The sequence below is a fragment of the Raphanus sativus genome, chromosome 6 (assembly GCF_000801105.2).
Source record: "Raphanus sativus cultivar WK10039 chromosome 6, ASM80110v3, whole genome shotgun sequence".
NCBI lineage: Eukaryota > Viridiplantae > Streptophyta > Magnoliopsida > Brassicales > Brassicaceae > Raphanus > Raphanus sativus.
The window spans coordinates 36,522,676-36,548,597 of record NC_079516.1 but is presented as its reverse complement, the minus strand read 5'-3'; the positions used below and the strand labels follow the sequence as shown (position 1 = coordinate 36,548,597).

Below are 25,922 nucleotides of genomic sequence, written 5' to 3'. Positions count from 1 at the left end.
TTATCAAAAATGAATAACCGGTTCGATTTACAAAATAACTAGTAGAAAACCAAACCGGTCAGATATTACTTTGTAAATGCCGGTTTAGTATCCCCCGGGCCCCGGCAGGGAAACTGGGCTAATGGGCTGAGTCCAATAAAAAAAGGTTAAAAGAGAAACCCTAGTAAAATTGACTGTTAGAGCGCTCAAAGCCCTAACTAACTCTGAATCTTCCTCGAAGCAACCGCAAGTCTTTGTAGGTAGGGCGATTGATTGATTCTTTCATCTATCTATGGCGGACGTTGAGAATCAACAAGACTCTTCGTTTCCAGTGAAGAGGAAATCGGATCTCTGTTGCCAAGACCAGGATAATGTGGCGAACAAGGCTCAGAAGCTTAATCCTTCGTCGAGTTCTGCTGATTCTGAGTCCAAAGACGGACAAGTTAATGGAAGCGGCGTCGAGAATCTGAGTTCTTCAACTGATGAAAAACTAGTGACAGAGTCATCGCTTGAGAAGGCAGCTGAAGAAAATAAGCAAGAAGTGGAAGAGGAAGATGAAGAGGAAGAGGAGGAGGATTTGATTGAAGCTGAGATTGACAGGAAAGGTAAAGGCATAGCGAGAGAGGACAAAGGAAAAGGAAAACTGATCGAATTTGATGAAAGTGACGATAGCGATGATGATGATAATGAAGACGACGAAGATGTTGATGAGTACGACGAAAGCGATTTGTCTGACGATCCATTGGCGGAGGTGGATTTGGATAACATCCTTCCGTCAAGGACTAGGAGACGATCGATCCAGCCTGGAGTCTTCATCTCCAATGACCGTATCGGAAACCACGAGGATGATGATGATGATGATAGCAGCGACGATAGTGATGCTTAAGGTTAGTGCTAAGAAATCAAGATGTAGTTCCTTTGATTCTAAAATATGTTCAATGATTGTTGGTTATAATCTAAATGTTTCCAACGCTTGGACCAAAAGTGAGCTAATATATCTATCATGTTATTGCAATTTCAACTCATTTTTGCGTCTTGGTGGTCTGTGTGAGCTTAAATTTCGTTTCTTTGTATGCTTGTGACTTTTACTACATAAGAGAAAAATATTAGAATTTTGAAGTTAAGCTGCGTAGATGAACCTCGTTTGAGAAATGAGATTAGACTCAATGATCTGTGACATCATGCATTCCAAGTAAGATATTGATGCAGCCTACAAGTATGTCGTTGAATAAACTAGCTGCTCTTCTCGTGTTCCTTTTGGTTGACTGCAATGCAACCCAAGTAGTAAGGGTTAGTGATCAAGCTAAACTAGTTGGAGAAACTGACATTATATTGGCAATGCTCTTCACTTCTGATGCCGAAATGATGAGTAAAGATGCAAGCTTCCATTTCTCATACTAATCGTTCTGTCTTTAACCGTAGTCAAGGGGCTAATACAACTCATTGGATTATAACTTTATAAGGGGATGATAAAGTTGTTCTATGGTTGGTATGTAGAGCTTTCTTTAGTTGTGATTCCTTTCAACCTGTGAGAGTCTTTTGTGACTGCTTCTCTATCACTTTATTTTGTAAGCTTAAAAGCTACTCAACTAAATCTATGTTTGTCGCAGCGAATATATCTGAAAAGTTAAGATGTTCTACTTAGATTCGTATGGTTCAAATATACGAGTTGCAGATTTTTTTTTGTCAGGAGAATATCATCATATCTCTTAATGTTATTGATGCCACCAATAAAAAAACAATGAACTGGACCACTAGAGAGTGACAATGAGAACTGAAAAGGGTTCCTTTCCGAATCTCATATTGAAGATTCATACATATTTATTTAAACCAATGTGTATATGATATGATATGTGTGGTTGGTAATGGTGGTGAAATGCGTGTAATGTTGTTTGTATGTGTATGAATAATTGAGACATGCGTCATCATGAGTCTCTGCTTTTTTGGGCCTTTGAATTTAGCCTTCGGCTTCATAGGATAAAAGGAAAAAGGAATCTCATGAACCAACAAAAAGCTGAGAAAATAAAAATGAGATAGAGTGTTTTCTATATAACTTTTAAGATAAGAGTTCTAGAAGAAGAAATTATTCAAAAAGTTACTTACAATATTATATATATGTACGCAGAGTCTATATAGTCTGTATTTGTTGGAAAGAACTTGTATGTGTAATTTAATCATAACAAATAAATCTTAGGATTATAAAATCAGGAGGGTGAGGTGTATGTCACATCCACATCCGAAATTTACCAGATAATTTACCCGCATTAACTAAGGGTGAAATGGAGGTTGGTTGAACAGCAAAATCCAATAATACAAGCATTATCTGAGTCAACTAAAAACACTTATAGCTGGTGAAATTTTGGGTCGATGGTGAAAATGGAGATGATTACTAAAAAGTGATGAGATAAAGAGAGAGATGTGGCCTTCACATGGCAGCCATTGTAGCAAATGATGGGTCAAGAGAGGAGAAATCATCACTCGTCCCCCTTTCTACACAGTAAATATAACAGTTTTTTTGGGATAAAATAAACATTCCTATCAAATTTTGTGAAAATCTGATAAATCCTTAAACTATCTATCATGAGTAATAATACATCAGAGGATAACAGTCAATAATGTCAAGCGTAGAGAAATATGTACAAAGAGTATATACAAGTAACATGGGACTAAGCCTTTTGTCCAAAAAAAAAAAAGTAACATGGGACTAACAGAATAAGAAACTGGTTTTACTTGCTAATAAGCTAAAGATATAATGAATGAATCTTGTTTTCACATAAGACATCCAATGAGGAATTTCCTGAGGATTATGACGGGTAATTCGTTTGATATTATGCGATTATAGACGTTCACCTAACTACTTACCAATAATTAATACACATAAGTTATCATCAATGTTGAACATCAGCAAAGCAAAGATAAATGGTTCTCAGCTTTCAACCAGTAATCATGATTTGTGTTCTCTTCGTTATAACCCCTATCTCCCATGTAATAATTTGCAAGTGGGTCTATTATTGAGTTTGATTATGAAGCTTATGACACTTTATATTTTGTTCCTTTTATATATGTTTCTTAATGTTTGTTGTCTTGAGATATTGTCTATATCTTCTGGAATTATTTTAAATGTCTTATATCTACCTAATAGAAACAAAATATAGTTAGAATCAATTTCAGTGAGAATAAAATACTAAACTACTACTCAAATCTCTTATTAGTTGAAAATCAGACCACGATTTGTTTTCAAAAGAGTTTTAAAAGATGGGAGTTTGATTAGCTTTTTGGATTTATTTGGTTGGAAAATGTAATATTAAGAAAATTATTGAAAGTTTAATGACCTTAAAATCCCGCAAATCCATCAATGGTGTCATCGTCCAAAGACAAAATTCAGCCAGCCTTGCTTCTCATTTTCTTGTTTATCCCATAGATAACTAACCAATTTTTATTTGATAAAATACTAATCATGGACTTTATTTGATTCATTATTTAATTTATTACATACATGTGACGTGTCTAAATGCATATACTTGATGCAGGAGGAGTACTGTACGACTGATTTTATTAGTTTCCTAATTGCTGCACTTTCTAACAACCATTGAATCTTTTTTTTTAAATTAAGCACTAACTAAACGAATATTTGATTAATCGGTGAGTAAAATGGAATATTATGTCTTACGTGGCAATATCGTAATAAACTGAAAAAGGAAAGGGCTTTTTAAAAACATGTCCCTCGTTCTGACACTAAGACATCACTTCACCCTTTCTCTTTCGCGAAAGGCCTTGTTAACCAGTGGTGTCGAACACAGTCACATACGAACTATTCAACGGTCAAGATTCCTTTCGTGGCTATCCTGCGAACCAATCTCCACCGTCGGATCATCAAACCCTCTCAAAAGCTTAAACCTAACCATAGTTAGTTTTTGGTCAGCTTGGTTGGCCTTTTTTTCTTTCTTTTCTCCTCTGTTTTATCTCTCTCCACAGAGAAAGAAAGAGAAAGAGAGAGCTTTGCTTTGCTTTGCTTGCGTGATCTCTTCTCTCTCTGATCATCTCATCATCATTGGACGTAGCAGTCCAGAGTTTTATCTTTAGATTCGACTCATGATTCTCGTCCATTTTCAACGTTTCCCTCGTTGAGTCTCTCTGTTCTTCTTCTTCCTCTTCTTTTATATAAACATCTGAGCTCTCTAATGGCGATTCCTGTAGCTTCATTTTGCTCGATGCTTTCATCTCCTTCTTCATAGATCTACTCTCCTGTAGATCTGAATCTAAAAAGCTTCAGCCTTTTAGTGGAATCATTCCTCTGTTTATCAAAAAAGCCACACGACTCTGTTTCCTGCAGAGCTCTCTGTTTCTTGAGCTGAATTCAACAAATCCACAGAGCTCTTAGCTTTCTCTATAACTGCAAGTGTGTGGATCTGGGGACCTGAAGCTGAAGTCATGTTCTTGATCTAATTAAGGTTTCAGACATCTAATAAAGGGGAGGGAGATGAATTACTTCCCTGACGAGGTGATTGAGCACATCTTCGACTTCATAGCTTCTCACAAAGACAGGAACTCTATCTCTCTGGTCAGCAAATCATGGCACAAGATCGAGAGGTGTAGCAGGAAGAGAGTGTTCATCGGAAACTGCTACGCCATCAACCCGGAGAGGTTAATAGAGAGGTTTCCATCTCTCAGGTCGTTGACTCTCAAAGGCAAGCCTCACTTCGCTGACTTCAACTTGGTTCCTCATGAATGGGGAGGCTTCGTTCACCCTTGGATCGTTGCTTTGGCTAAGGCCCGTGTCGGGCTCGAGGAGCTTAGGCTGAAGAGGATGGTTGTCTCCGACGAAAGCCTTGAGCTTCTCTCACGTTCCTTTGCGAGTTTCAAGTCTCTTGTTCTTGTTAGCTGTGAAGGTTTTACTACTGATGGCTTAGCCTCCGTTGCTGCTAATTGCAGGTAAGATGTTTTGGTCCTCTCTAAACGTTACATTCATCTCTTAACAAATGAAATGTGTTTTGATCTTATTTAGGCATCTTTGTGAGCTTGACCTGCAAGAGAACGAGATCGAGGATCACAGAGGCCAATGGCTCAACTGTTTCCCTGAGAGCTCCACAGCTCTTACCTCGTTGAACTTCTCCTGTCTTAAAGGAGAAACCAATCTCGCTGCTCTAGAGAGACTCGTGGCGAGGTCACCAAACCTGGAGAGCTTAAAGGTAAACCGTGCGGTGCCTCTCGATGCACTCACGAGGCTACTGAGCTGTGCTCCTCAGCTAGTGGATTTGGGAGTAGGGTCTTACGAGAATGAGCCAGATCAAGAATCTTTCGTGAAGCTTATGGATGCTATTAAGAAATGCACCTCGTTGAGAAGCTTGTCGGGGTTCTCGGAGGTTGCTCCGCTTTGTCTCACAGCGTTCTACCCTATATGCCAAAACCTGACCTCCTTGAACCTCAGCTATGCAGCTGAGATCCAAGGAAACCACCTCATAAGATTTATTCAGTTTTGTAAGAGGCTTCAACGGTTATGGGTAAGTTTGAATCTTGTTATATAAAAAGCATCTAACAACTAATGAGTTTCATTACATATAATTAGGCATGTGGGTTCGGTTGGTTCGGGTTATTCGGTTCGGGTAGTTCCGTTTTCGGTTAGTCTGGTTCAACATAAATTTTACAAAATTAGCCCAAAATAAAGTTTGGTTATGTATTCGGGTACCAAAGTGTTTGATTTCAGTTAAATTTTGGTTTAATTTTGTTAAAACTTCCGAAAATTTTGGTTGGTATGGTTTGGATATAAATTTTTCCTTTTTAAGAATAAAACCATAGTAACCGATTGCTGAACCGAACCGAAATTTTGGTTCGCCGGGTTCATAATCTGAGGCCTTCATATAATGGTTGTTCGTGTGTTCCTACAGATACTGGATAGTATTGGAGACAAAGGACTTGAGGTTGTTGCTTCCACATGTAAAGAGTTACAAGAGCTGAGAGTCTTCCCATCTGATTTACACGATGAAGAAGACAACGACACAGCTGTGACTGAGATTGGTCTAGTTGCAATCTCTGCAGGCTGCCCTAAACTCCATTCCATCCTCTACTTCTGCAAACAAATGACAAACGCAGCGCTCATAACCGTGGCGAAAAACTGTCCAAACTTCATCAGGTTCAGGCTATGCATCCTCGAGCCAAACAAACCAGACCACACCACGTCTCAGTCACTAGACGAAGGCTTCGGTGCAATTGTGCAAGCCTGCAAGGGTCTAAGACGTCTCTCTGTCTCGGGTTTATTAACAGACAAAGTCTTCCTCTACATTGGTATGTACGCTGAACAGCTCGAGATGCTTTCAATAGCTTTTGCTGGGGACACGGACAAAGGAATGTTGTATGTGTTGAATGGGTGTAAAAAGATGAGGAAGCTGGAGATAAGAGACAGTCCGTTTGGGAACGCTGCGCTTCTTGCTGATGTTGATAAGTACAGAACAATGCGATCCCTTTGGATGTCGTCTTGTGAAGTAACGCTCGGTGGATGCAAGAGGCTGGCGAGAAATGCGCCGTGGCTTAACGTAGAGATCATCAACGAGAATGAGAATAATGATCTGATGATGGAGAGGAATGAAGAGGATGAAAGAGAGAAGGTTGATAGGCTTTACTTGTACCGAACAGTGGTTGGGGCTAGAAAAGATGCGCCTCCATGTGTTACCATTCTTTAGTCTCTCCCACGCTCCCATGTTGGTTTTGTTTTGAAGCTTTTCATGTCGTTACGTTAGCTCTTGTACTTTCGTTTTCAGACAAGAACGGATTCTGTTTTGAAACTCAAAAGCCTTTTCTTTTTTGGCTTATTCTTAGTTACATTTGTACTTTGTTTCTGATCTCTGTTAACGCAGAGTTTTTTTGTTTTTATTGAACTTGGGAATCTAAAAGAAAAGGAGCTGTACAAAGATGTAGATATTTCAAATAAAGTCTTTATCTACAAAAGGGTTATGTTCATCACATGTAGATATTTCATATAAATTACAAAGAAGATACACAAGAAACTTGTTTTTTATTTCTCATCCATGTTGTCGATTAGTCTACTCTCAAACAAAGAGGCAAAGCATTAACATACAAAGAAACATTAACGTCAAATTGCAGTATTGCTGCTCTCTATTGGAGGAAAACTAAGTATCAATTACGTTTTTTGTTCATTGAACCAGTCAGTGTTTTGGTTTCTGATTACGCTCAGAAAGGGCATAATCAGACATCCAATCACTAGGGAAGTGAAAGACACTGTATAAGACATAAAAGGGCATTCTCAGAAGCAGCATTCCTCCAATCACTAGGGAAGTGAAAGATCATGTCCAAAAGAGCGGCTGTTATGAATAGCTCTAAACTCATCAGTCATCCACAGATGCCAAGAACCTTCCTTAGTAGATCAAAAGAGCACCCAAAGAACAAAAACTAAGTATCAATACGAAGTCAACTCTAGGTTGGCAACAGAACACTGGAGTTTCACAGAAGATGTCCAAATTCAACTCACTTATCCAAACATCAACTCAAGGAATCAGAAACCAAAACACTGACTGGTTCAATGAACAAAAAACGTAATTAGTTATCCTTCTTAAACCGACAGACAGTCCGCTCTATAGGTGTCACGGATCAATCAATTATTCAGAAAAGAATCTTAAAAAATAAAACAAAACATAACATAAAAGCTCAAACTCTCAATCATAGCTTTATACCAACAAATGAGTTAACCAAGATTGACCACAAACACGCAAGAATCAAATCAGTTGCCCACACAATAATTAAGTTTTAATAGGAACGAACCATCCAGGAGGAAAGAGGAGCAACCAGACTCAGAATCTTGGTAACGGTGATGATCCTGCTCGTAGTGTTGCAATGATGATTTGTTTCGATAATAATTCTTCCAAGAAGATTTTATTTCAATCCAACGAATGATGATTTGTCTCGAGAAGGACCCGACAGCATATCTAGAAAGCTTTTGTCCAGTTCACCACTCGATAGCATATCCATAACCAACTTTACAATGGAAGCATCTGAAGAGAACCCACTACTCTTCATTTCTTCGATGAGTTTAGCTGAATTGCTTATGTCACTGACTCTGAGATGAGCTCGGATTATTGTGTTCCATGTACAACTATCTGGCTCATACCCATCATCTCCCATCTTTTTAAACAACATATTTGCTTCAGACAGTGAGCCTTTCTTACACAGTCCTCCAATCATTATGTTATATGTTCTGATATTAGGCTTCACTCCTTTGAGAGGAAGGCTACGGAAAAGATCCCAAGCATCATCGACCTTACTAGCATTGCACATCCCGTGAATGATGATATTATAGATACCAATACCAGAATCAATCTTACACTTGTGCATTTTATCAAGTATTTCCAGGGCTTCCTCTAGTTCTCCGTTGTCACACAACCCATCCAGCAGAATATCAGGATTAGCACCTTGAGAGACCATCTCTTGGAAGAGTTCTTTGGTGACATTAAGCTTTCCTGAATGACAAAACCCTTGGATGAGAGTGCTATAAGTGACTGTATCAGCAACCACACCTCTCAGAGACATTTTGCGGAATAGTTCCATGCCATCATCAACCCGTTTAGCCTTGCAATAGCCGTTTATAAGGGTAGTAAATGTTACGATATCAGGATCGCAACTTTTGCTAGTCATCAGATCCATCATCTGGTTGGCTTCATCTAATCGATTCTCCACGCATAACCCATATATCAAAGAATTATATGTAATGGTATTAGGATCTAAGCCTCTTTTGATCATCTCATTGTACAACTCTTTAGCCTCGTTAAGCTTTCCCTCTTTCACAAAACAATCAATCAACGCATTGAAAGTGACAACGTCCGGTGTGATTTCCCTTTTAATCATATCTCTTAGCAACTGTGCGCCAGCATCCCATCTACCCGCATTACAGAAGCCTCCTATGAGAGAGGTGTTGGTAATGACATTTGCTTTGAATCCTTTAATTTCCATTTCATTGAAAAGTCTGAGTGCATCGTCTAGGTTCCCTGACTTACACATTTTGTTCAAAACCGGACCATAGGTAAACTGATCGGGTTGACATCCATTAGCCATCATTCGATCAATCAAAGCCATTGCTTCGGACAGCCTATCTTGGAGAGAAAGACCATTGACAAGAGTGTTAAGTATGATGAGATTTGGAACAACCTTCATTTCCACCATACCATCAACCAACTCCACAGCTTGGGAAACTAGACCCTTGAGACATAAACCATTAATCAAAGTAGAGAATGTGACTGTGGTAGGCTCATATCCAAGTTTCAACATCTTTCCCATAACAGAAAAAGCAAAACCGAGTTTACTACGACGGCAGAAGCAATTGATCATAATGTTGAGAGTGTAGAGATCATAAGCAATCCCTTGAAGTTCCATTCGCTTGCAGAGATCCAACACGAGATCATAATGTTTTGTTTTAGCAATACCACTAAACAGTTTACTGAAATCAGTGACCGTAAGAAGAGGACGACATCTAACCATGGACTGAAACAGAGCAACAGCATCATCTTTCTTGATTCCAACAATCCCACTTTTCAATCTCTCTCTGTAAGATGGGATCTTTATGTCGCTGCTCTTGACACCACCAGAAAAGGCTCGTTCGCAGACGAAACACAAGCACAACGCGTAAGGGCTGCGGAGTAAAATAGGTCTCAGGGTACATGTCTCCCTGAATCGTGGCCGAACAAATCTCAAAGCTTTGGCACTCCGATTCCGAATCATCAACGTCGTCGTCTTTCAACCTGAATCGTGCCTTTTCCCCAGCTCAAAGCTCATACTGTCTGTATGTCTCTTAAACGTACCAAAAAGCGCCACTTATCGACCAAACCGATTCAATTTCATTCAACCGGTCTCAATCAAACCGAAATATATGAGAAAATTTGTCGGAAATATACAAAGATTTAAACCGAGATAATTGTGTTCGATTCTTTTTTCTTTTTGGCTTTCAGTTTTGACTCGATGTTGGTCTCTATTGATCCATTTGACTTGGTTTGGTAAAAACTCCGGTTTAAATTTGGCTCTTTTTTATGAGATGAGAGGAGTTAATTTGTGGAATAGTGAGTTTTTGAAAATAGGTACAACAACATTAGTGCGTTTTTGGAAACATTTAGATGGATCATCTAACTGCATCTTTGAAAACTCATCTCTACTTTTCATCTAAATAAAGGTGAATTTACATGGTATATTTAGGTGAAGATGCATTTAGTTTAGTACAAAATAAAAAATGACAAAATAGCAATTTAAAATCAGATTTTTTTTTTCAAATAAAAGATCTGTATATATTATTACGTAAAAACTTAAAACGTATTTTCTGCCAAAATATTTAGAAAATGTTTTTCAGCCAAAACGGTAAACCACATTCTCCTGTCAAAACTATAAAAACATATTTTCAGGCAAACTTATAAAAATGTATTTTACTGCCAAAATCGCAAAAACACATTTTCCACCAAAAAAGGAAAATGCGCATTTTTTCGTTAAAACAAAAAAAACACATTTTCCCGTCAAAACCCCAAAAATTCACTTTTCTGTCAAAACCGTTAAACGTATTTTCCATCAAAACCGTAAAACATATTTTTCTGCCAAAAACATAAAATGTATTTTCCCGCCAAGACGGCAAAAAACACATTTTTCCCTCCAAAACTATAAAAACGTATTTTTCCTCCGAAATAGTAAAAACGTATTTTCCCGATAAACCACACTTTTCCGCTAAAACCGTTAAAACACATTTTTCGTCAAAACTGCGTAATGCACTTCGGTCTAAACTATAAAAACGTACTTTTTGACTAAAACAGTAAAAACACATTTTTCTCCAAAACCGCAAAAATATATTTTTCCTCCAAAACCACAAAAACACTAAAAACCAAAAAAATGCCAAAACTTAAAAAACGTATTTTTCGCCAAAATATAAAAAACAAGTTTGTTTTAATTATTTTAGTAACAAGTTTATCTGAATGTAAATGCAAGTTCAAAAACAAACATAGTTGCATTTAAATGATTTATCTAGATACATAGACGAGACATTGAGAGTTATAACCATACGAGATCCAGAGAGAAGGAAGGCCATTCTCAGAAGCAGCATTCCTCCCACACACAGCTGTAGATTCCGAAACACAAACGAATATCACCAAGAACTTTCCTTCTTATTAATATCTCTCAAGCTTTAGAAAATCAACTCAAAACTAAAGCACATAAAACCTCTATAGGATGCCACACTTTGACATCTCTATTTATACTACGATAAAGTCCTAAACACATATAATATTAGATAACTCCTAATATTACAAGACTTATCTTATTCTCTAATCCATATCTCGGTAGAGAATCTTTTCTTGCTTCCCAAGTTATTCAAGCTTATCCAACAATCTCCCCCTTAAGCTTGAACTAGGCTTGGACACTTCTTCTACTCCTATAATCCCTCTCATTTCTTTAAACTTCAGCTTCCCCAACGGTTTTGTCAATATGTCTGCCCTCTGTTGTGCTCCAGCAATGTGATGAACTTCGATCAAACCATTATCGACACATTCACGAATAAAGTGATAGCGACGATGGATATGCTTACTCCGGCCATGGAAGACCGGGTTCTTTGTCAAGGCTATGGCTGATTTATTGTCTATCATGAGTGGCACCTTCCTGTAATCTTCTCCGGTTATCTCCTCTAGTAGTTCTTGAAGCCAAATGGCCTGTTTGGCTGCATCTGTCGCCGCCATGAACTCAGCTTCGCAGGAGGATAAAGCAACTGTTTCCTCCTTGTGTGAGCTCCATGTGATCGGACTTCTGCCGTAGTAGAACACGTGACCAGTAGTACTTCTTCCGTCGTCTTCATCAACATTGTGTGACGCATCACTGTATCCTTCAATTCCAGTTTCACTCGAACGCTTGAAGTTAAGTCCATACGACAGTGTTCCTTGCAGATATCTAAGAACAACCTTCAATGCAGCTCCATGAGATGTCTTTGGTACTGCCATGTATCTACTAAGGACTCCCACCACATACGAGAGATCTGGTCGCGTGTGCAACAAGTATCTGAGGCAACCAATGTTTCTCCTGTATTCCTTCTCATCTATGCTCGTCTCCTCACATGCCTTTGACAGTATCAGGCCTGGTTCCATCAGCACATGTACTGGATTGCAGTCACTCATTCCACTCTCCGTGAGTATCTTTATGGCATACCGTTCTTGCCTCAGTGTGATTCCAGCTCGATGTTGTTCTACTTCAATTCCAAGATAGTAGGTAAGCATACCTAAATCACTCATCTCAAAATTATCAGCCATTCCTCTCTTGAACTCAGTTATATGCTCAACCTTCGAACCTGTTACTAACAGATCATCCACGTAAACTGCAACTAACAGAACATGTTCTTCCTCTGTTCTTCTGTAAAGAGCTGGTTCCTTGGAACACTTTACAAAGCCTAAGCTCCCAAGAACCTTATTAAGCTTTTCGTTCCACGCACGAGGCGCTTGCCTCAAACCGTAAAGCGCCTTCCTCAACTTGTAGACTTTAGTTTCTTGCCCCTTTATCACATAGCCTTGTGGTTGACTTACGAACACTTCCTCTCTGAGATCACCGTGTAAGAAGGCCGTCTTCACATCTAAGTGGTGAATTTGCCACCCTTTTGATGCTGCCAAAGCAATGAGAAACCTTACTGTCTCAATACGAGCGACTGGTGCGAAAACTTCATCGAAATCAATACCATGCCTCTGTATATAACCTTTTGCTACCAGTCTCGCCTTGAACTTGTTAATAGTTCCATCTGAGTTCCTCTTCACCTTAAACACCCATTTTAGACCAATCGCTTTAGCTCCAATGGGAAGTTCAACCAGCTCCCATGTCTTATTTTTCTCAATAGAGGCAATCTCATCGTCACAAGCATCACGCCAGACCCTTTTCTCTTTTGCTTCTTCATAATCCCAAGGCTCATCATTCAAACTCAAAAGTAACTTCTCCCCATCAAGTTCGGCTATCAGAACGTAATCATCTAAATAGGCTGGTTGTCTCTTATCTCTTGTAGATCTCCTTAATATGGTTACATCATCCTCCTCCATCTCTTGGACATCCTCTTCATCATCAGCTTTAGTTTCATGTTTCTGATCAGCCACAACAATTGCCTTACTCGTATCTGGTCTCACACTCTCATCACTGTTGAAACCTCTGTTTCCAAAAGTTCCGTATACAACGTCAAACGTACCTCCACTTTCTTCTAAGTTACTTCTCCAATTCCACTTCTTATCCTCATCAAAGATAACATCTCTGCTAACAATTATCCGTCGGCTTGTTGGATCATACAATCTGTAGGCCTTTGATCCTGGTTCAGTACCAAGGTGAACAAGCATACGTGATCGATCCTCAAGTTTCTTCAAGTAAGGAGTGACTACCTTGGCGTAACTTATGCATCTGAATACTCTTAAGTGATCAACAGTGGGTTTTCTCTTCTTCAATGCTTCATACGGAGTTTTAGACTCTAGTACCCGAGTTGCCACTCTATTGATTAGGTACGTTGAGTGTCTCACTGCTTCTCCCCAAAGATAATTAGGACACTCCATTCCCTTTAGTAAGCTTCTCGTCATTCCCATGAGAGTTCGGTTACGTCTTTCTACTACTCCATTTTGCTGTGGAGAGTAGGGGGCCGTGAGATGTCTAGTGATACCGGAAGCCTCACAATAAGATGTAAACTCGTTTGATATAAACTCTCCACCGCGATCTGTTCTGAATGTCTTGATAGTAGCCCCTGTTTCCTTCTCAATTACTGCCTTGAAGGCTTTGAACTTCTCAAACGCTTCCCCTTTCTCTCTAAGTAAGATACTCCACATGTATCGGGAGTGGTCGTCTATGAGCACAAAGATATATCTTTTGCTAGCTGGTGTTTGAGGTGTGATGGGGCCACATAGATCACCGTGAACCAGGTCAAGTATCTTCTCTGCTATATACGATGTTGCTTGTGGAAAAGAGTGCCTTGCTTGTTTGCCAAGCATACACGAGGAGCATGTACTCTTTTCTACCTCAATATTAGGTATCCCAGTCACCATCTCCTTCTGGATCATCTTTCTCATGGTCTCCTTTCCAATATGTCCAAGACGTGCATGCCATTTGTCTGAGTCACTTAGAGTAGATACTTGTAAGCATATTGGGTTGATGATGTTAATGAGAACCTTGTACAGTCTGTTCTTGGACCTTGTAGCCTTTGCTATGAGTTTCCCATTCTTGTCACTTAGCGTAAGATAGTCATTCTTCATCCTCACATCACAACCAGATTCAGTAGCTTGTCCGAGACTGATGATGTTGCTCCTCAACTCCGGTATGTAGTAGACGTCTGTAATGACTTTGTTCTCTCCATCCTTGCTGCAAAACAGAATCGTCCCTTTTCCTTTTATATCAATGCGAGAATCATCTCCAAACCGAACCTTTCCAGTGATTGATTCATCGATTGTCTTGAAATAACTCCTATTTCCTGTCATGTGGTTGCTCGCGCCATTGTCCAAGTACCAGACATTATCAGAGTTGGTATCGAGTTCTTGTGGTTTGACATTCTTCTCATTCAAGTACACTACTTCATTCATCATCAATTCCTCTGAGACGCAAGACTTAGTATCTTCGTTCAAGGAGATTACTTCGTTCATCATTAACTCCTCTGCCTCAGTCGTATCAGATTCTTTATCCTTAGTCTCTGTGGTCTCTTGCAATTTCAACAGACGATCAGGGCAAGTAGATGCGTAGTGTCCATTCTTGTCGCAGCGGAAGCATATGATCTTAGAGAGATCAGTGTCACCGTTGTAACGATCATGGTAGCGCTCATTGCCTCTTCCTCCGTTGTATCTTCCTCTCCCCCTGCCTCTGTTATAGTATCGTCCACCACGACCTCTTCCACGATAGTAGCCATTCGACTCGTGAGCTCCAGAAGCAGAGAGTGAGTTAGAGTTAGCGTACATTAGCTTCTGGCTATCTTGTGATTCTTCCTCGTCTATAGCAACTCGTTCCTCGAGCGTCTTAATCCTCCCAATAATATCTTCGAAGCTCGTAGTCTTCAAGTCAAGTACTTGCTCCAATGAAGCCACAATATGTATGTACTTCCTACGAGGAAGACTCGATAGGAACTTCTTAACCAGTTTCGTCTCTTCAATAGTTTCTCCAAGAGCGGCTGACTTCGACGAAATTTCTGATAGTTTCCCTACAAAATCATCCACTTTCTCTTCTTCTTTCATCCTTAATCTATCAAAATCCGACAGAAGAGTCTGTAGTCGAGCTTCACGAACTCGTTCTGCTCCCATATGTCTCTGTTTTGCTGCGTCCCAAACCTTCTTTGCAGTGTCCAAACTCCCTACTTGCAACACAAGAGTCTCCGGTATAGATTGGAAAATCAGTGCAATTGCAATATTATTCTTCTCATCATCTGCAGACTCCTTGTCAACAACCTCCCATACTTTATGTAACTTCAGAAGAACCGTGATCCTTATTGCCCACACTGTATAATTTGCAGAATTCAGCATAGGGCAAGTGAAGGAAGGCGATCCAGTAATCTTTGGTTTCACGAGCACGGTAGACAGATCTCCCATCGTTTATCTCTTTGAGATCGAACTCTGAACGCTCTGATACCACGTGTAGATTCCGAAACACAAACGAATATCACCAAGAACTTTCCTTCTTATTAATATCTCTCAAGCTTTAGAAAATCAACTCAAAACTAAAGCACATAAAACCTCTATAGGATGCCACCCTTTGACATCTCTATTTATACTACGATAAAGTCCTAAACACATATAATATTAGATAACTCCTAATATTACAAGACTTATCTTATTCTCTAATCCATATCTCGGTAGAGAATCTTTTCTTGCTTCCCAAGTTATTCAAGCTTATCCAATAACAGCAACAGCAGAGAGCAGCAAGACTGCAATTTGCAGTTCAAAGACTGCAATTTGCAGTTCAATGACTTGTTTTTTTTTTTTTTTGTAAATTCTGTTAATGTTAATTGTTTTTACATTTTCTCGGTATCCCTTTCATTGCTCAATGACTTGTTTTTTTTTTTTTGTAAATTCTGTTAATGTTAATTGTTTTTACATTTTCTACTTTCTAGACTCGGATTAGACAGTTCCATGTGTAAATACACCAGGCTCGGATAAAGGTGTACTCTCTTTTATACTTTCAAAACAAAACAAAAATTAGAATTGATCCTATTTTGTTTCTTTTGTGTGTATTGAAACTGTTTTCCTTTGTCACTAATATTTATGATTATTAGAATCTTTAGGTATTGGCTATGATGTATTATTGGTGGACGTACTGAGATATGTTCTCCCCTTCCATGTTGTGAAAATCAACATCTATGATCACAAAAGAACCTTCCAGCTGGTTTGTTCTGGTTAGACGGTTATCATTATGATGAGAGACCTCATTTGTTAGAGACTGAATCTGCTTTCCGAGACAAGTTCAATCAATCGTAAGTCCTCCTATACAAAAGCACCGAACAATCTCTTAACCACTATATATGCTTTATTACTGTTTCATGTAGTTAATAGAGGTTTGTGTATTCTTTTCATTTGTACAGCGTTCCGAAACAAAAGTATGCTCATTTGATGAGGGCTACCCGTATAATCGCCTGCTTCAAGGAATGCATTAAAGGAAAAGATAGGTCAACACGACCAGAGAGCTAACCCATGCACTCACTTCTCATATTCCTTATGAGGGGAGGTTCCAATATATCGAGTTTAACAATCAGTCATCTACATTGTAAGGTAAAATGTTAACACTATTAGAAAAGGTGTCATATTTTTCTAATATTCTGTATATCTGATGCCAATAATGACTTTCTACTTTTTTTTTTTTGGTTTTTGCTAGATCCCAAGTTTAGAAGTGTTTAATACTTTGAATGCTTCCATTATTGGCTTAGCGGTTAGCTCCTATGTGTTTGAAGATTTGCCTTTATGCGCAGGTCTTGGTAAGTTTCATTGCTAATTAGTATGAAAGCTTTATTCAATCTTTTATTTCAAGGTTTTTTTATTCATGTTTAAAATTGTGAATTAGGAATGACAGAGAGAGAGGAATCTTGTACGTGATATATACACATCAAAAACACCTACCGGGTCAATTTTAAACCGATTAAAAACCGGTTCTAAGTTGCGCTTAGCATGGAAGCAGATTTCCTGATAGGTTTTCAAGGTTCCACCAAGTTACATCGGAACCCAAAGGTATAAGAGAAAATGCAAGACGTCTCTAATCAACGGTCAGTTCTGGCTGCAAGCAGAAAGCCGCCACTGCTGCTACCTACACATTCACATCACAACTCTTTATTCCATCTTAAGACTAAAGAGTGTTAAAGGGTGATGAGATTAGGTATTACCTTCATTTCCACCATACTTTGGTTTGTTAACGATTAGAATGCAAATAGATATATATCAACTCAAGGAAACTATAAGAAAGTATTCAACCTCAAACTCAACAGAGTACAAGCCAATTCAACTCAGATGGGAAGACTCTGTATTTCCTAGAAGTGGTGAAATATTTTCAACTCAGAAGAAGCTAAGTCTATGAATCAGGTGAGACGTGAAAGCAATATATCATCAGACATAATTTCTAAAAATAGACAATCACTATACTCTCTATATATCAAAATGTTGGTTTCGAACACTGGCAGGAATGGTTGCTCTGCAGTTAAACGAAAAGTTACTTTCAGAGTTGAGCTATATTCCATCCACTTTGTTCTCATCTGAAGTGCCATTGGATATATCGACCGCGTGCACATTGCAGAGATAAGGGTTTATGGGAGGTTCCACATCCCTGGCTGAATCTCCTGATTCCTAAAAGCCGCATTTTTTTGACTTTGCTACAGAAGTTCTCAACAACATTCCGACGAGCAACCACAACTGACCTATCCTTCTTTATCCTGTGTCAATAAATCTAAGTAAGTGCGCGCATTCCAACACTTTTTGTACGTATATAGTTCCTTAATATATATGGCCAAGACTCCAAAGACTCTCTTTCTACAAGAAGCTGTATACCCAACTATACTACTTAAAACAATTACAAACCCGTAATACAATCCATCTACAACTGGAAATCAGTTATTACTTCCATCATGAGTGACAATGATCCATCTACAACCTCACAGTTCACAAGAAAAGAAAAAAACAACGAGAAAAAGAGCAAATTAAGCTGTTTTCCCCTCTTATTCACAAAACGAACACTTGTGATACCACGTCCCTTTTTTCCTTCCAGCCTCCCGTTGGACGATCACATTTAGCAAACCTGAGAAAACAACATTCAATCACGATAGAAAATAAACTAGCTGTTCACAGCTACACATTTTGGTAAATCTTTTAAGAGAGAAAACAAGATTCAATCACAAGAGAAGAGAAGACAAACTAACTGTTCACATCTAACTTATCTTCGACTTTCAGGGCTAATTAATTCACCATGGAGACTGCACAATCAAACTAGTTTTAATTGATGTCTGAACAGATCATAGCAACACATTGAAGATCTCTCATCACCTGAAACTTCAAGACGGAATAAGTGCCAAAAGTGGTACTGCTTATCAAGCTTGAGCATTTCTCAAATGTCAATACACATATGCTCAACTAAAGATGACAGAACAAGTGCCAAAAGTGTTACTGCTCATCAAGTTTCAGCATTGGTCAATACACATATGCTCAACCGAACAATATCAAAAGTTATACACTGACAGTGAATCAATGACAAAATAGAAGAAAGAAAAGGATATAAAAAGGCAAAGACATCAAGATCTGCTTATAAGTAAGCAAACAAACTTAGGTTATACTATTAAGCCCAAATACCACATAAAATGACTAGCCGGGACTCTGTCTCTTGCAGAAAAGATTCAAACATTCTAAGAAGACGTATTAGCAAATAGATATCTTCCTCCAAGAAGATTTATTTCAATCCAACGATGATGATTTGTCTCCAAAAGGACTAGAAAGCATATTTAGGAAGCTTTTGTTCATTTCACCACTCGATAGCATTTTCATAACAATCTTTACGGTGGAAGCATCAGAAGAGAACCCACAACTCTTCATTTCTTCTATAAGTTTAGCTGATGTTGCTAGGTCACCACCTCGGAGACGTGCTCGGATTAGCGTGTTGTATGTACCACTATCTGGCTCAAACCCATCTTCCTTCATTTTTCTAAACAATGCATCCGCTTCAGACAGTGAGCCTTTCTTACATAATCCCCTAATCATTATATTGTATGTTTTGACATCAAGCTTCACTCCTCTAAGAGGGAGGCTGCAGAAAAGATCCCAAGCATCATCGATCTTCCTAGCATTGCACATACCGTGAATGATGATATTATAGATACCAATACCAGGACCAATCTTACACTTGTGCATTTTGTCAAGTATTTCCAGGGCTTCCTCTAGTTCTCCGTTGTCACACAACCCATCCATCAAAATACCGTAAGTCATGATATTTGGATGAACACCTTCAGAAACCATCTCCTGGAAGAGTTCCTTGGCGACATTAAGTTTTCCTGAATGACAAAATCCTTGGATGAGAGTGCTATAAGTGACTGTATTGGCAATCAATCCTCTGATAGACATTTTGCGGAATAGTCTCATGCCATCATCAACCCGTTTAGCCTTGCAATAGCCGTTTATAAGGATGCTATAAGTCACGGTACTCGGATCGCATCCCTTGCTAACCATAAGATCCAGCATCTGGTTGGCTTCATCTAAGCGCTTTTCATTGCACAGCCCATATATCAAAGTACTATATGTAATAGTATTAGGATCTAAGCCTCTTGTGATCATCTCATTGTACAATTCTTGAGCCTCCTTAAGCTTTCCGTCTTTTACAAAACTATCAATCAACGCATTGAAAGTGACGACGTCCGGGGTGATGTCCCTTCTGATCATATCCCTAAGAAACTGTGCGCCTTCATTCCATCTTCCAGCAAAACAGAAGCCTCCTATGAGAGAGTTGTAGGTAATGACATTTGGTTTGATACCTTTGGTTTCCATTTCGTTGAAAAGGCCGAGTGCATCTTCGAGACTCCCATCTTTGCAAAGACTATCGATGATGATGTTGTAAGTGACTACGTGAGGCTTGACCTTTCTATGTTCCATCTTTCTATGCAGATCCAAAGCCAAGGCAGTATTTCCTGACTTACATATTTTGTTCAAAACCGGACCATAGGTAAACTGATCGGGTTGACATCCATTAGCCATCATTCGATCTATCAAAGCCATTGCTTCAGAGAGTCTATCTTGGAGACAAAGCCCATTGACAAGAGTGTTAAGTATGATGAGATTTGGAACAACCTTCATTTCAACCATACGATCAACTAACTTCACAGCTTGGGAAACTCGGCCCTCGAGACATAAACCGTTAATCAAAGTAGAGAATGTGATAGCGTCGGGCTCATACCCAAGTTTCAAAATCTTTCCCATAGCAGAAAAAGCAAAACCGAGTTTCCGGCGACGGCAGAAGCAGTTGATGACAATACTCAGCGTGTACTTGTCATGAGCAACCCCATTAGATTCCATTTGCTTGCAGAGAGCTAAAACGAGATCATACTGTTTTGTTTTAGCAATACCACTAAGCAATTTACTGAAATCTATGACCGAAGGAAGAGGACGAGACATAATCATGGTTTGAAACAGATCAACAGCATCATCTTTCTTGATATTGACGAGACCACCTCTCAATCTCTCTTTGTAACGAGAAGACATCTTCCTATCGCTGCTACTGCTGACACCACCAGAAAAGCCTCGTTCGCAAAAGAAAGCTTTTCTCAGAGTGCCTGTCTCAGGTGAACAGGGACGAGCCATTCTCAGGGTGGTAATACGACTCCGTCTCATCATCATCGTCATCCCTGCTTCAGATGAATCTTCGATTCTCTGAGTGACTGAATGAGCTCTGAAAATCTTTGTGGGAGAGAGAGTACAAAACGATGAAGAGCGGTTAGGTAACAATTTCGTGTTTCTTTTTTGTAATGTATTGTTGTCGCTAAGTAAACGACGTCGCTTTAGATTATTACAGCAGCGAAAAACTTCAGCAGAATATCGCCCACAACTTGTTCGACCGAATGCCAACGAGACTCTGGTTTGGTTTGTTACCGATTCTAATGCATACACAGATATCAACTCTGTGTGTATAATGGAGAGATTATATAGAAATTATATGACACGCATACATCATACTATAAAAGAAAATGAAAAATTAGTAAGAAAAATGTCGAAAATAAAAGATTTAGAAAATATTTTTGAAGTGGAAACATATGTATCTATGTTATTAAAATAGAAGTACAAAAATAAAATATCCTTAGTTTTTAAATTTATTTATAATGGCATGCTACTGAAATTATTAATTAATTTTCAATCTCGAATTCTTTGTCTTTTTCTGTTTAATTAATGCATTTCAAAAAATTGAATTTTAACTAAAAAAGTATGGCAACAATAATTAATAAACATAACTTATAGTATTCATTGTCTTTTCCTATTTTATTATATATGTGTATTTGATAATTATTAATAAACCTAGCTTTAAATAGTTAAAGTACAATATTGTTTTAAATTTATGAATACTAGGTTCTTTTTCCGCGCTACGCGCAGAAAAGTGTGATGGTACTTTATTCTCCGATCATATGTCTCAATGTATGTGTTTGGAATGATGGTGTTATATTTGTAAAAGTAACAAGAAAGTCGGTGAATTATTTAGGGGTACTCAATCCGGTAAAAACAAACAAATTATAATTTAACCAAACCGAGATTAAAAAGTGGTTTTAATTTGGTAATCCATAATATAACGAGTTGATATGATTTTTAAAAAACCACGCTATCTTGAATATTCTGAATAAACATGGTTTACTCAGTTTTTGATAATAATTATTTAAATATTTTGTTCCTCCAAAGACGGAGTCATCTGCATTTGTTAAATGGAACACACTTATTTACATAGTTAGATGTTATATATTTTGGCGGAAGATATTTTCAAACCCCTAATTTTATTTTCCTGATGTTTCATTCCACCGGAGCAGTAGTTAATGTTGAGAAATATTAACATTTGCTTGTCAACTGCAAAAAGATTTTATTATAAACGGGGATTTTTTGTTGTCATCAAGTAAAGAAATATAAGTGTTTAGATAATTAGTGGTGGTTCGTGGGCTGTTCCACATATCGAAGTAGTGAGCTATAAGCATATCTACTTGCTGTTCCTTGCATTTTTAATGAAAATCGCAAGAGCTCAACTGATTCTTCAGGCCAAATTTATTTGGTGTTCAGAAACAATTTAAAGTCCAGTTGATTAGGAAGCAAAGTATCAAAGTGGACGAAATAGTAAAGTGGACAAAATGTTTTGTAGAATTGATAATAAAATGAGATTAACAAAGCAAAGTACCAAAGTGGACAAAACAGAGAAATAAACATGTAGAAATCCAAATTTATACATAGGGCATAGATAGGGTTATTCCACAACTCTCCCATTTTTTTAGCAATCACAGAGACTTAAAAATTCGTATTTGAACGCATGTAATTATCAAACTGTTTGCTAATTTAAAAACAAAAGTGAACAAGAAATATTTTTTGAGTAAATGTTAAATTTATTCAAAACAAAAAAAACTGTGTTTTACAACTTTAAATTTAGCTTAGATACTAAAACCAATAAAAGGCTGAATATAATTCTAAAAGCCTATGTTTAAGTTCTTGTTGTAAACCACATTTGCAGACATCTTTCAACGTACCATCTCCCATTGCTTGTAGTGAGAGCTAACGATTCCTAATGATGTAGAGGTTCCCTAAACTTTTTATTGCTTTGGGAGTACTAAATCTCAGCTCTATCTATTATAATGTTAATTGGATATTCGACTCAATATATGATGTGTGAACCTTTTAAGGAAATAATCAAATTAAATAAATAATAGTAAGTTATAACTTAGTATAAACATATTCTTTAAGAAAATCTTAATTTTTATCTTAGTCTCTTTATAATTATTTTTAAAAATTAGAACTTTATATATTAATATATTTTTAAGGTGTAGCCAATGTAACAATAGTACAATACATATTTTAGTTTTTGAAACAGTTCGAGTCAAAATAAGGTAATACCTCCATTTAAACCATCTCAAATTTGGTCAAGTATTGAACTCATATATACGAATCCCAACACAGATCTTGTGTCTTGAATACATGTAATGGAAGCCACATCCATTTTCTTCCGAGTATGTCAATGTTTTGACGAACATAGCTGCTTGTCATCTTCACTGGGGGAGGGACCCATTTTGTCAAACTGCATCATAACACACAACAGCCTAAATCATTTATCTGATCCAATCCAAAATGAGATTTGACAAACTTAACCTTTAACCTTTTCCAAATACTCTGGTGGACGCTCTCGACGAACCCTATTGATAAAAATGCCGTACAGATCTTCTGCAGGACTATCTTCACATATAAAGCCTGAACTTCTGAGCAATCGGCTCCCTGTTAAACTCTGGCCGTTTCATGTACATATCTCCTATAGATCTCGAAACCTATATAACCAAAAACTACAACCATTGTTAACACATGGATCCCTAGTTATGTCTAAGCTAACAGCAGAACAGAGTACTCTGAAATATCACTCCAACATCTAAAGTCTTTTTTTTTATATAAATTTATAAATTTATGTAAGCTTATATTCTAAAGTCTTTTTTTATAAAAGATAATATGAAATTGAATTTCCAAATATGATGTTTGAAAAGTCTTCAAGTTATGCTTCCTGAATTCAGGATCCATGACCTTTTTCTAAATAACGAAAAAAGAAGAGTATGCAACACTGGTCTGTCCACATGACTTTGGAACCTTTGACAAATCGATATTAAAATACATGTTTAATATAAAATATTAACATAATTTGCCAGTAGATTTGGATGGACATGAGAAATATGACTCATTTTTAAACCAGAACCAAAACCTTATTAACATCAGACGTGTTAAAAAGAGACGTGCGTCTAAAGAAAAGAAACAAAAGAAAAGAAACAGACCATCAATATCTGGTACTCCTTAACCTCCCCCACCACTTACGCTTCACCCTCTCCAAAAGTTTCTTCACTTTGCTCAATAATCAATATCGTTTTTCGTTTTCCTTTGTCTCCTTCCATGATTCTTCTATCATGTCTCAAACATCTGTTTCAGTCTCCTTTTCCGTTTAGGGATTCAAGTTAGCTTCTACTTTACCATACTTCAATTCCATCAAGACCTTTGTCTCATCTCCAGACACTTGAGTTCTTTGTCTGAATTCTTCTGCTAACCGGCTTGTTACGCTTAAAACCCACACATACAATTCTAGTTCTCCCATGGGTTCTGCAATACACAAAACAGCTACTTGTTCCTTTATGGATGAAGAAACGGACAAAAAATCAGAAATGAGCTTCAGTAGAGATAACACATTGATGCTAGAGATCAAGCTAAGAGGTAATGTCAACACCACCGCAAATCTTGTCTTGCACACTATTAAAGAAGAAGAAAAAATTCTATAGAAAAGCTTAGATCTTTGGATACTAAAACTGAGCCAAAGAAGGAGATATACCTCTCTCGGAGAAAAGACACCACGAATAAGCCTCCGTAGAGCGTATCTGAGATGCGGTGCCCAGTTATCCAACCATCGTTCTTCTCAGCCTCAAGCATCAACCCTCCATCAACAGATTCCTTATCAGGCAACATCTCGTACCGCTTCTGAATCTCCTGCACACTCAGGAGAAGCCAAATCCCTAAAATAGCATCTATGCCTAATAAAAACATTCAGCTTTGTTGCCACTTGCCAGTCTCTTCTTAACATAAAAAAAAACATTACTTTGCATAATAAAAAGGTTTCTTAAGAGATATCAACATGATTCATGACGTTTCAAGACTTTACTTTGTTGGCTTTGATCTTCTCGAGGTAATCATCAATGACGCCAGCATTAGCGGAAACATATACACAACAGAGGAGAAGAGAAGAGTGTAGCAACTCAGATAACCATGGCAGATCTTCTTCCATCAACATAATCACCACCAACTCCTTGAGCAGCTTTGATAACAGGGGAAGCGTATGTTTCTTCTGACCAAACCCACTTTCCGGTTCAGCTCTGCCATTAAAGATGGATCATGCGGAAAGTTGAAACATTAAAGTCAAAACTCAAGACACACACTCCACAGCTATTAAAACATTTTCAGTGTTCAACCACAGCTACTTATAGTGAAATTGTGTAGCATGAGAAGTTGGGCAATCGATTGTTTTATACCAAAGAAAAAATAAAGCTCAACCATTCAGATTGAGAAGGGAAAAGGTACCGGTTTGCGCCGAGAGACTAAAGCCTTCGACTTTCTTCCTCCGATCATCTTCTTAGAACTTCCTCTCGCAACTGGAAGCTGAAAAGCAGATAACAATGGCGTTTGCCAGTTTTGGTATGCAATTCGCCATTGTCAGAGTTGTAATTAGGACAGAATACTCCTATCGTTCTCGTTGAAGTTGTTCTCGCTCATCACTTGAATTTTGGAAGATTTATACGGTTTTGAAAAGGGTTTGGATTAAACATCAGATTAGGACTTTATATAGAAGGAGAAAGAGGGGGAGATGGAACGAAACAATTAGAAGAGGATTTAGAGCATTACAGATTCACGAAGAGGAGATTACAATAACCGCAGTGCAGAGGTATCGATTGGTGAAGACGAAGAGAAATAGTCATAAAAACAAACATCGACGCTTAACATTTAAGTTGACATGACCATTCAGAGTAATCTAATTGGCCAATTTTCTAATATATGACGTGGAATGCTATTAAAGCCCAATGACGAATCTAATGTGGCGCAAAGCTCAACTCCTATTGGCCTGAATTAATATGCTTACGTGGACAGGCTGAGAGTTGATGTTATTCACCTTTTAATATAGTATAGATTTCTATGATTTATTAGTAATAACTAAAAATAAAAGTCACATAAAACAATCATTTATATAATATGTAAATATATTTTTTTTTG

General features: G+C 37.9%; 5 protein-coding genes across 10 annotated transcripts; 2 read left to right on the top strand and 3 right to left on the bottom strand.

Annotated features, from left to right (window-relative positions):
• Positions 1 to 162: 162 nt before the first annotated feature.
• Positions 163 to 1,004, top strand: LOC108810944 (uncharacterized). The gene has a single exon (XM_018583008.2). It carries the CDS (start codon positions 272 to 274, stop codon positions 863 to 865), a length of 594 nt encoding a protein of 197 aa, XP_018438510.1. The 5' UTR covers positions 163 to 271; the 3' UTR covers positions 866 to 1,004.
• Positions 1,005 to 3,952: 2,948 nt separating this feature from the next.
• Positions 3,953 to 6,811, top strand: LOC108810941 (protein AUXIN SIGNALING F-BOX 3). The gene is made up of 3 exons (XM_018583006.2): positions 3,953 to 4,911; positions 4,985 to 5,480; positions 5,865 to 6,811. The coding sequence occupies exons 1-3, from the start codon at positions 4,460 to 4,462 to the stop codon at positions 6,654 to 6,656; spliced, it is 1,740 nt and encodes a 579-aa protein (XP_018438508.1). The 5' UTR covers positions 3,953 to 4,459; the 3' UTR covers positions 6,657 to 6,811.
• A 141-nt stretch (positions 6,812 to 6,952) lies between these two features.
• On the bottom strand, positions 6,953 to 9,747 carry LOC108812669 (pentatricopeptide repeat-containing protein At1g12775, mitochondrial-like). 2 transcript variants are annotated; one of them, XM_056988659.1, is made up of 2 exons: positions 7,753 to 9,747; positions 6,953 to 7,348 (listed from the first exon to the last, which is right to left on the bottom strand). In XM_056988659.1, exon 1 carries the CDS (start codon positions 9,700 to 9,702, stop codon positions 7,864 to 7,866), a length of 1,839 nt encoding a protein of 612 aa, XP_056844639.1. In that variant the 5' UTR covers positions 9,703 to 9,747; the 3' UTR covers positions 6,953 to 7,348; positions 7,753 to 7,863. The 2 variants fall into 2 exon arrangements, with proteins under 2 accessions (XP_056844639.1, XP_018440496.1); XM_018584994.2 differs by having other exon boundaries at positions 6,953 to 7,344.
• An 8,214-nt stretch (positions 9,748 to 17,961) lies between these two features.
• LOC108810936 (pentatricopeptide repeat-containing protein At3g22470, mitochondrial-like) lies at positions 17,962 to 21,047 on the bottom strand. Its single transcript, XM_056988092.1, has one exon. It carries the CDS (start codon positions 20,796 to 20,798, stop codon positions 18,864 to 18,866), a length of 1,935 nt encoding a protein of 644 aa, XP_056844072.1. The 5' UTR covers positions 20,799 to 21,047; the 3' UTR covers positions 17,962 to 18,863.
• Positions 21,048 to 23,021: 1,974 nt separating this feature from the next.
• Positions 23,022 to 25,685, bottom strand: LOC108810945 (uncharacterized). Of its 5 annotated transcripts, XM_018583013.2 has the most exons (5): positions 25,557 to 25,685; positions 25,236 to 25,429; positions 24,820 to 25,030; positions 24,493 to 24,647; positions 23,754 to 24,266 (listed from the first exon to the last, which is right to left on the bottom strand). In XM_018583013.2, exons 3-5 carry the CDS (start codon positions 24,946 to 24,948, stop codon positions 24,170 to 24,172), a joined length of 381 nt encoding a protein of 126 aa, XP_018438515.1. In that variant the 5' UTR covers positions 24,949 to 25,030; positions 25,236 to 25,429; positions 25,557 to 25,685; the 3' UTR covers positions 23,754 to 24,169. The 5 variants fall into 5 exon arrangements, 4 of the variants coding, with proteins under 4 accessions (XP_018438515.1, XP_018438517.1, XP_056842825.1 ...); XR_008934734.1 differs by adding an exon at positions 23,022 to 23,211 and having other exon boundaries at positions 23,290 to 24,266; positions 24,493 to 25,030; positions 25,236 to 25,666; XM_018583015.2 differs by having other exon boundaries at positions 23,754 to 24,294; positions 25,236 to 25,667.
• Positions 25,686 to 25,922: the final 237 nt, after the last annotated feature.

Coding starts and splice junctions, on each gene's coding strand:
- LOC108810944 (XM_018583008.2), top strand. CDS start 272: ATGGCGGACGTTGAGAATCAACAAGACTCTTCGTTTCCAGTGAAGAGG.
- LOC108810941 (XM_018583006.2), top strand. CDS start 4,460: ATGAATTACTTCCCTGACGAGGTGATTGAGCACATCTTCGACTTCATA. Junction 4,912..4,984: donor TCCGTTGCTGCTAATTGCAG/GTAAGATGTTTT, acceptor GATCTTATTTAG/GCATCTTTGTGAGCTTGACC. Junction 5,481..5,864: donor AGAGGCTTCAACGGTTATGG/GTAAGTTTGAAT, acceptor GTGTTCCTACAG/ATACTGGATAGTATTGGAGA.
- LOC108812669 (XM_056988659.1), bottom strand. CDS start 9,702: ATGATTCGGAATCGGAGTGCCAAAGCTTTGAGATTTGTTCGGCCACGA.
- LOC108810936 (XM_056988092.1), bottom strand. CDS start 20,798: ATGACGATGATGATGAGACGGAGTCGTATTACCACCCTGAGAATGGCT.
- LOC108810945 (XM_018583013.2), bottom strand. CDS start 24,948: ATGTTGATGGAAGAAGATCTGCCATGGTTATCTGAGTTGCTACACTCT. Junction 24,648..24,819: donor AGAAGATCAAAGCCAACAAA/GTAAAGTCTTGA, acceptor CTGAGTGTGCAG/GAGATTCAGAAGCGGTACGA. Junction 24,267..24,492: donor GTGTCTTTTCTCCGAGAGAG/GTATATCTCCTT, acceptor TGTGTATTGCAG/AACCCATGGGAGAACTAGAA.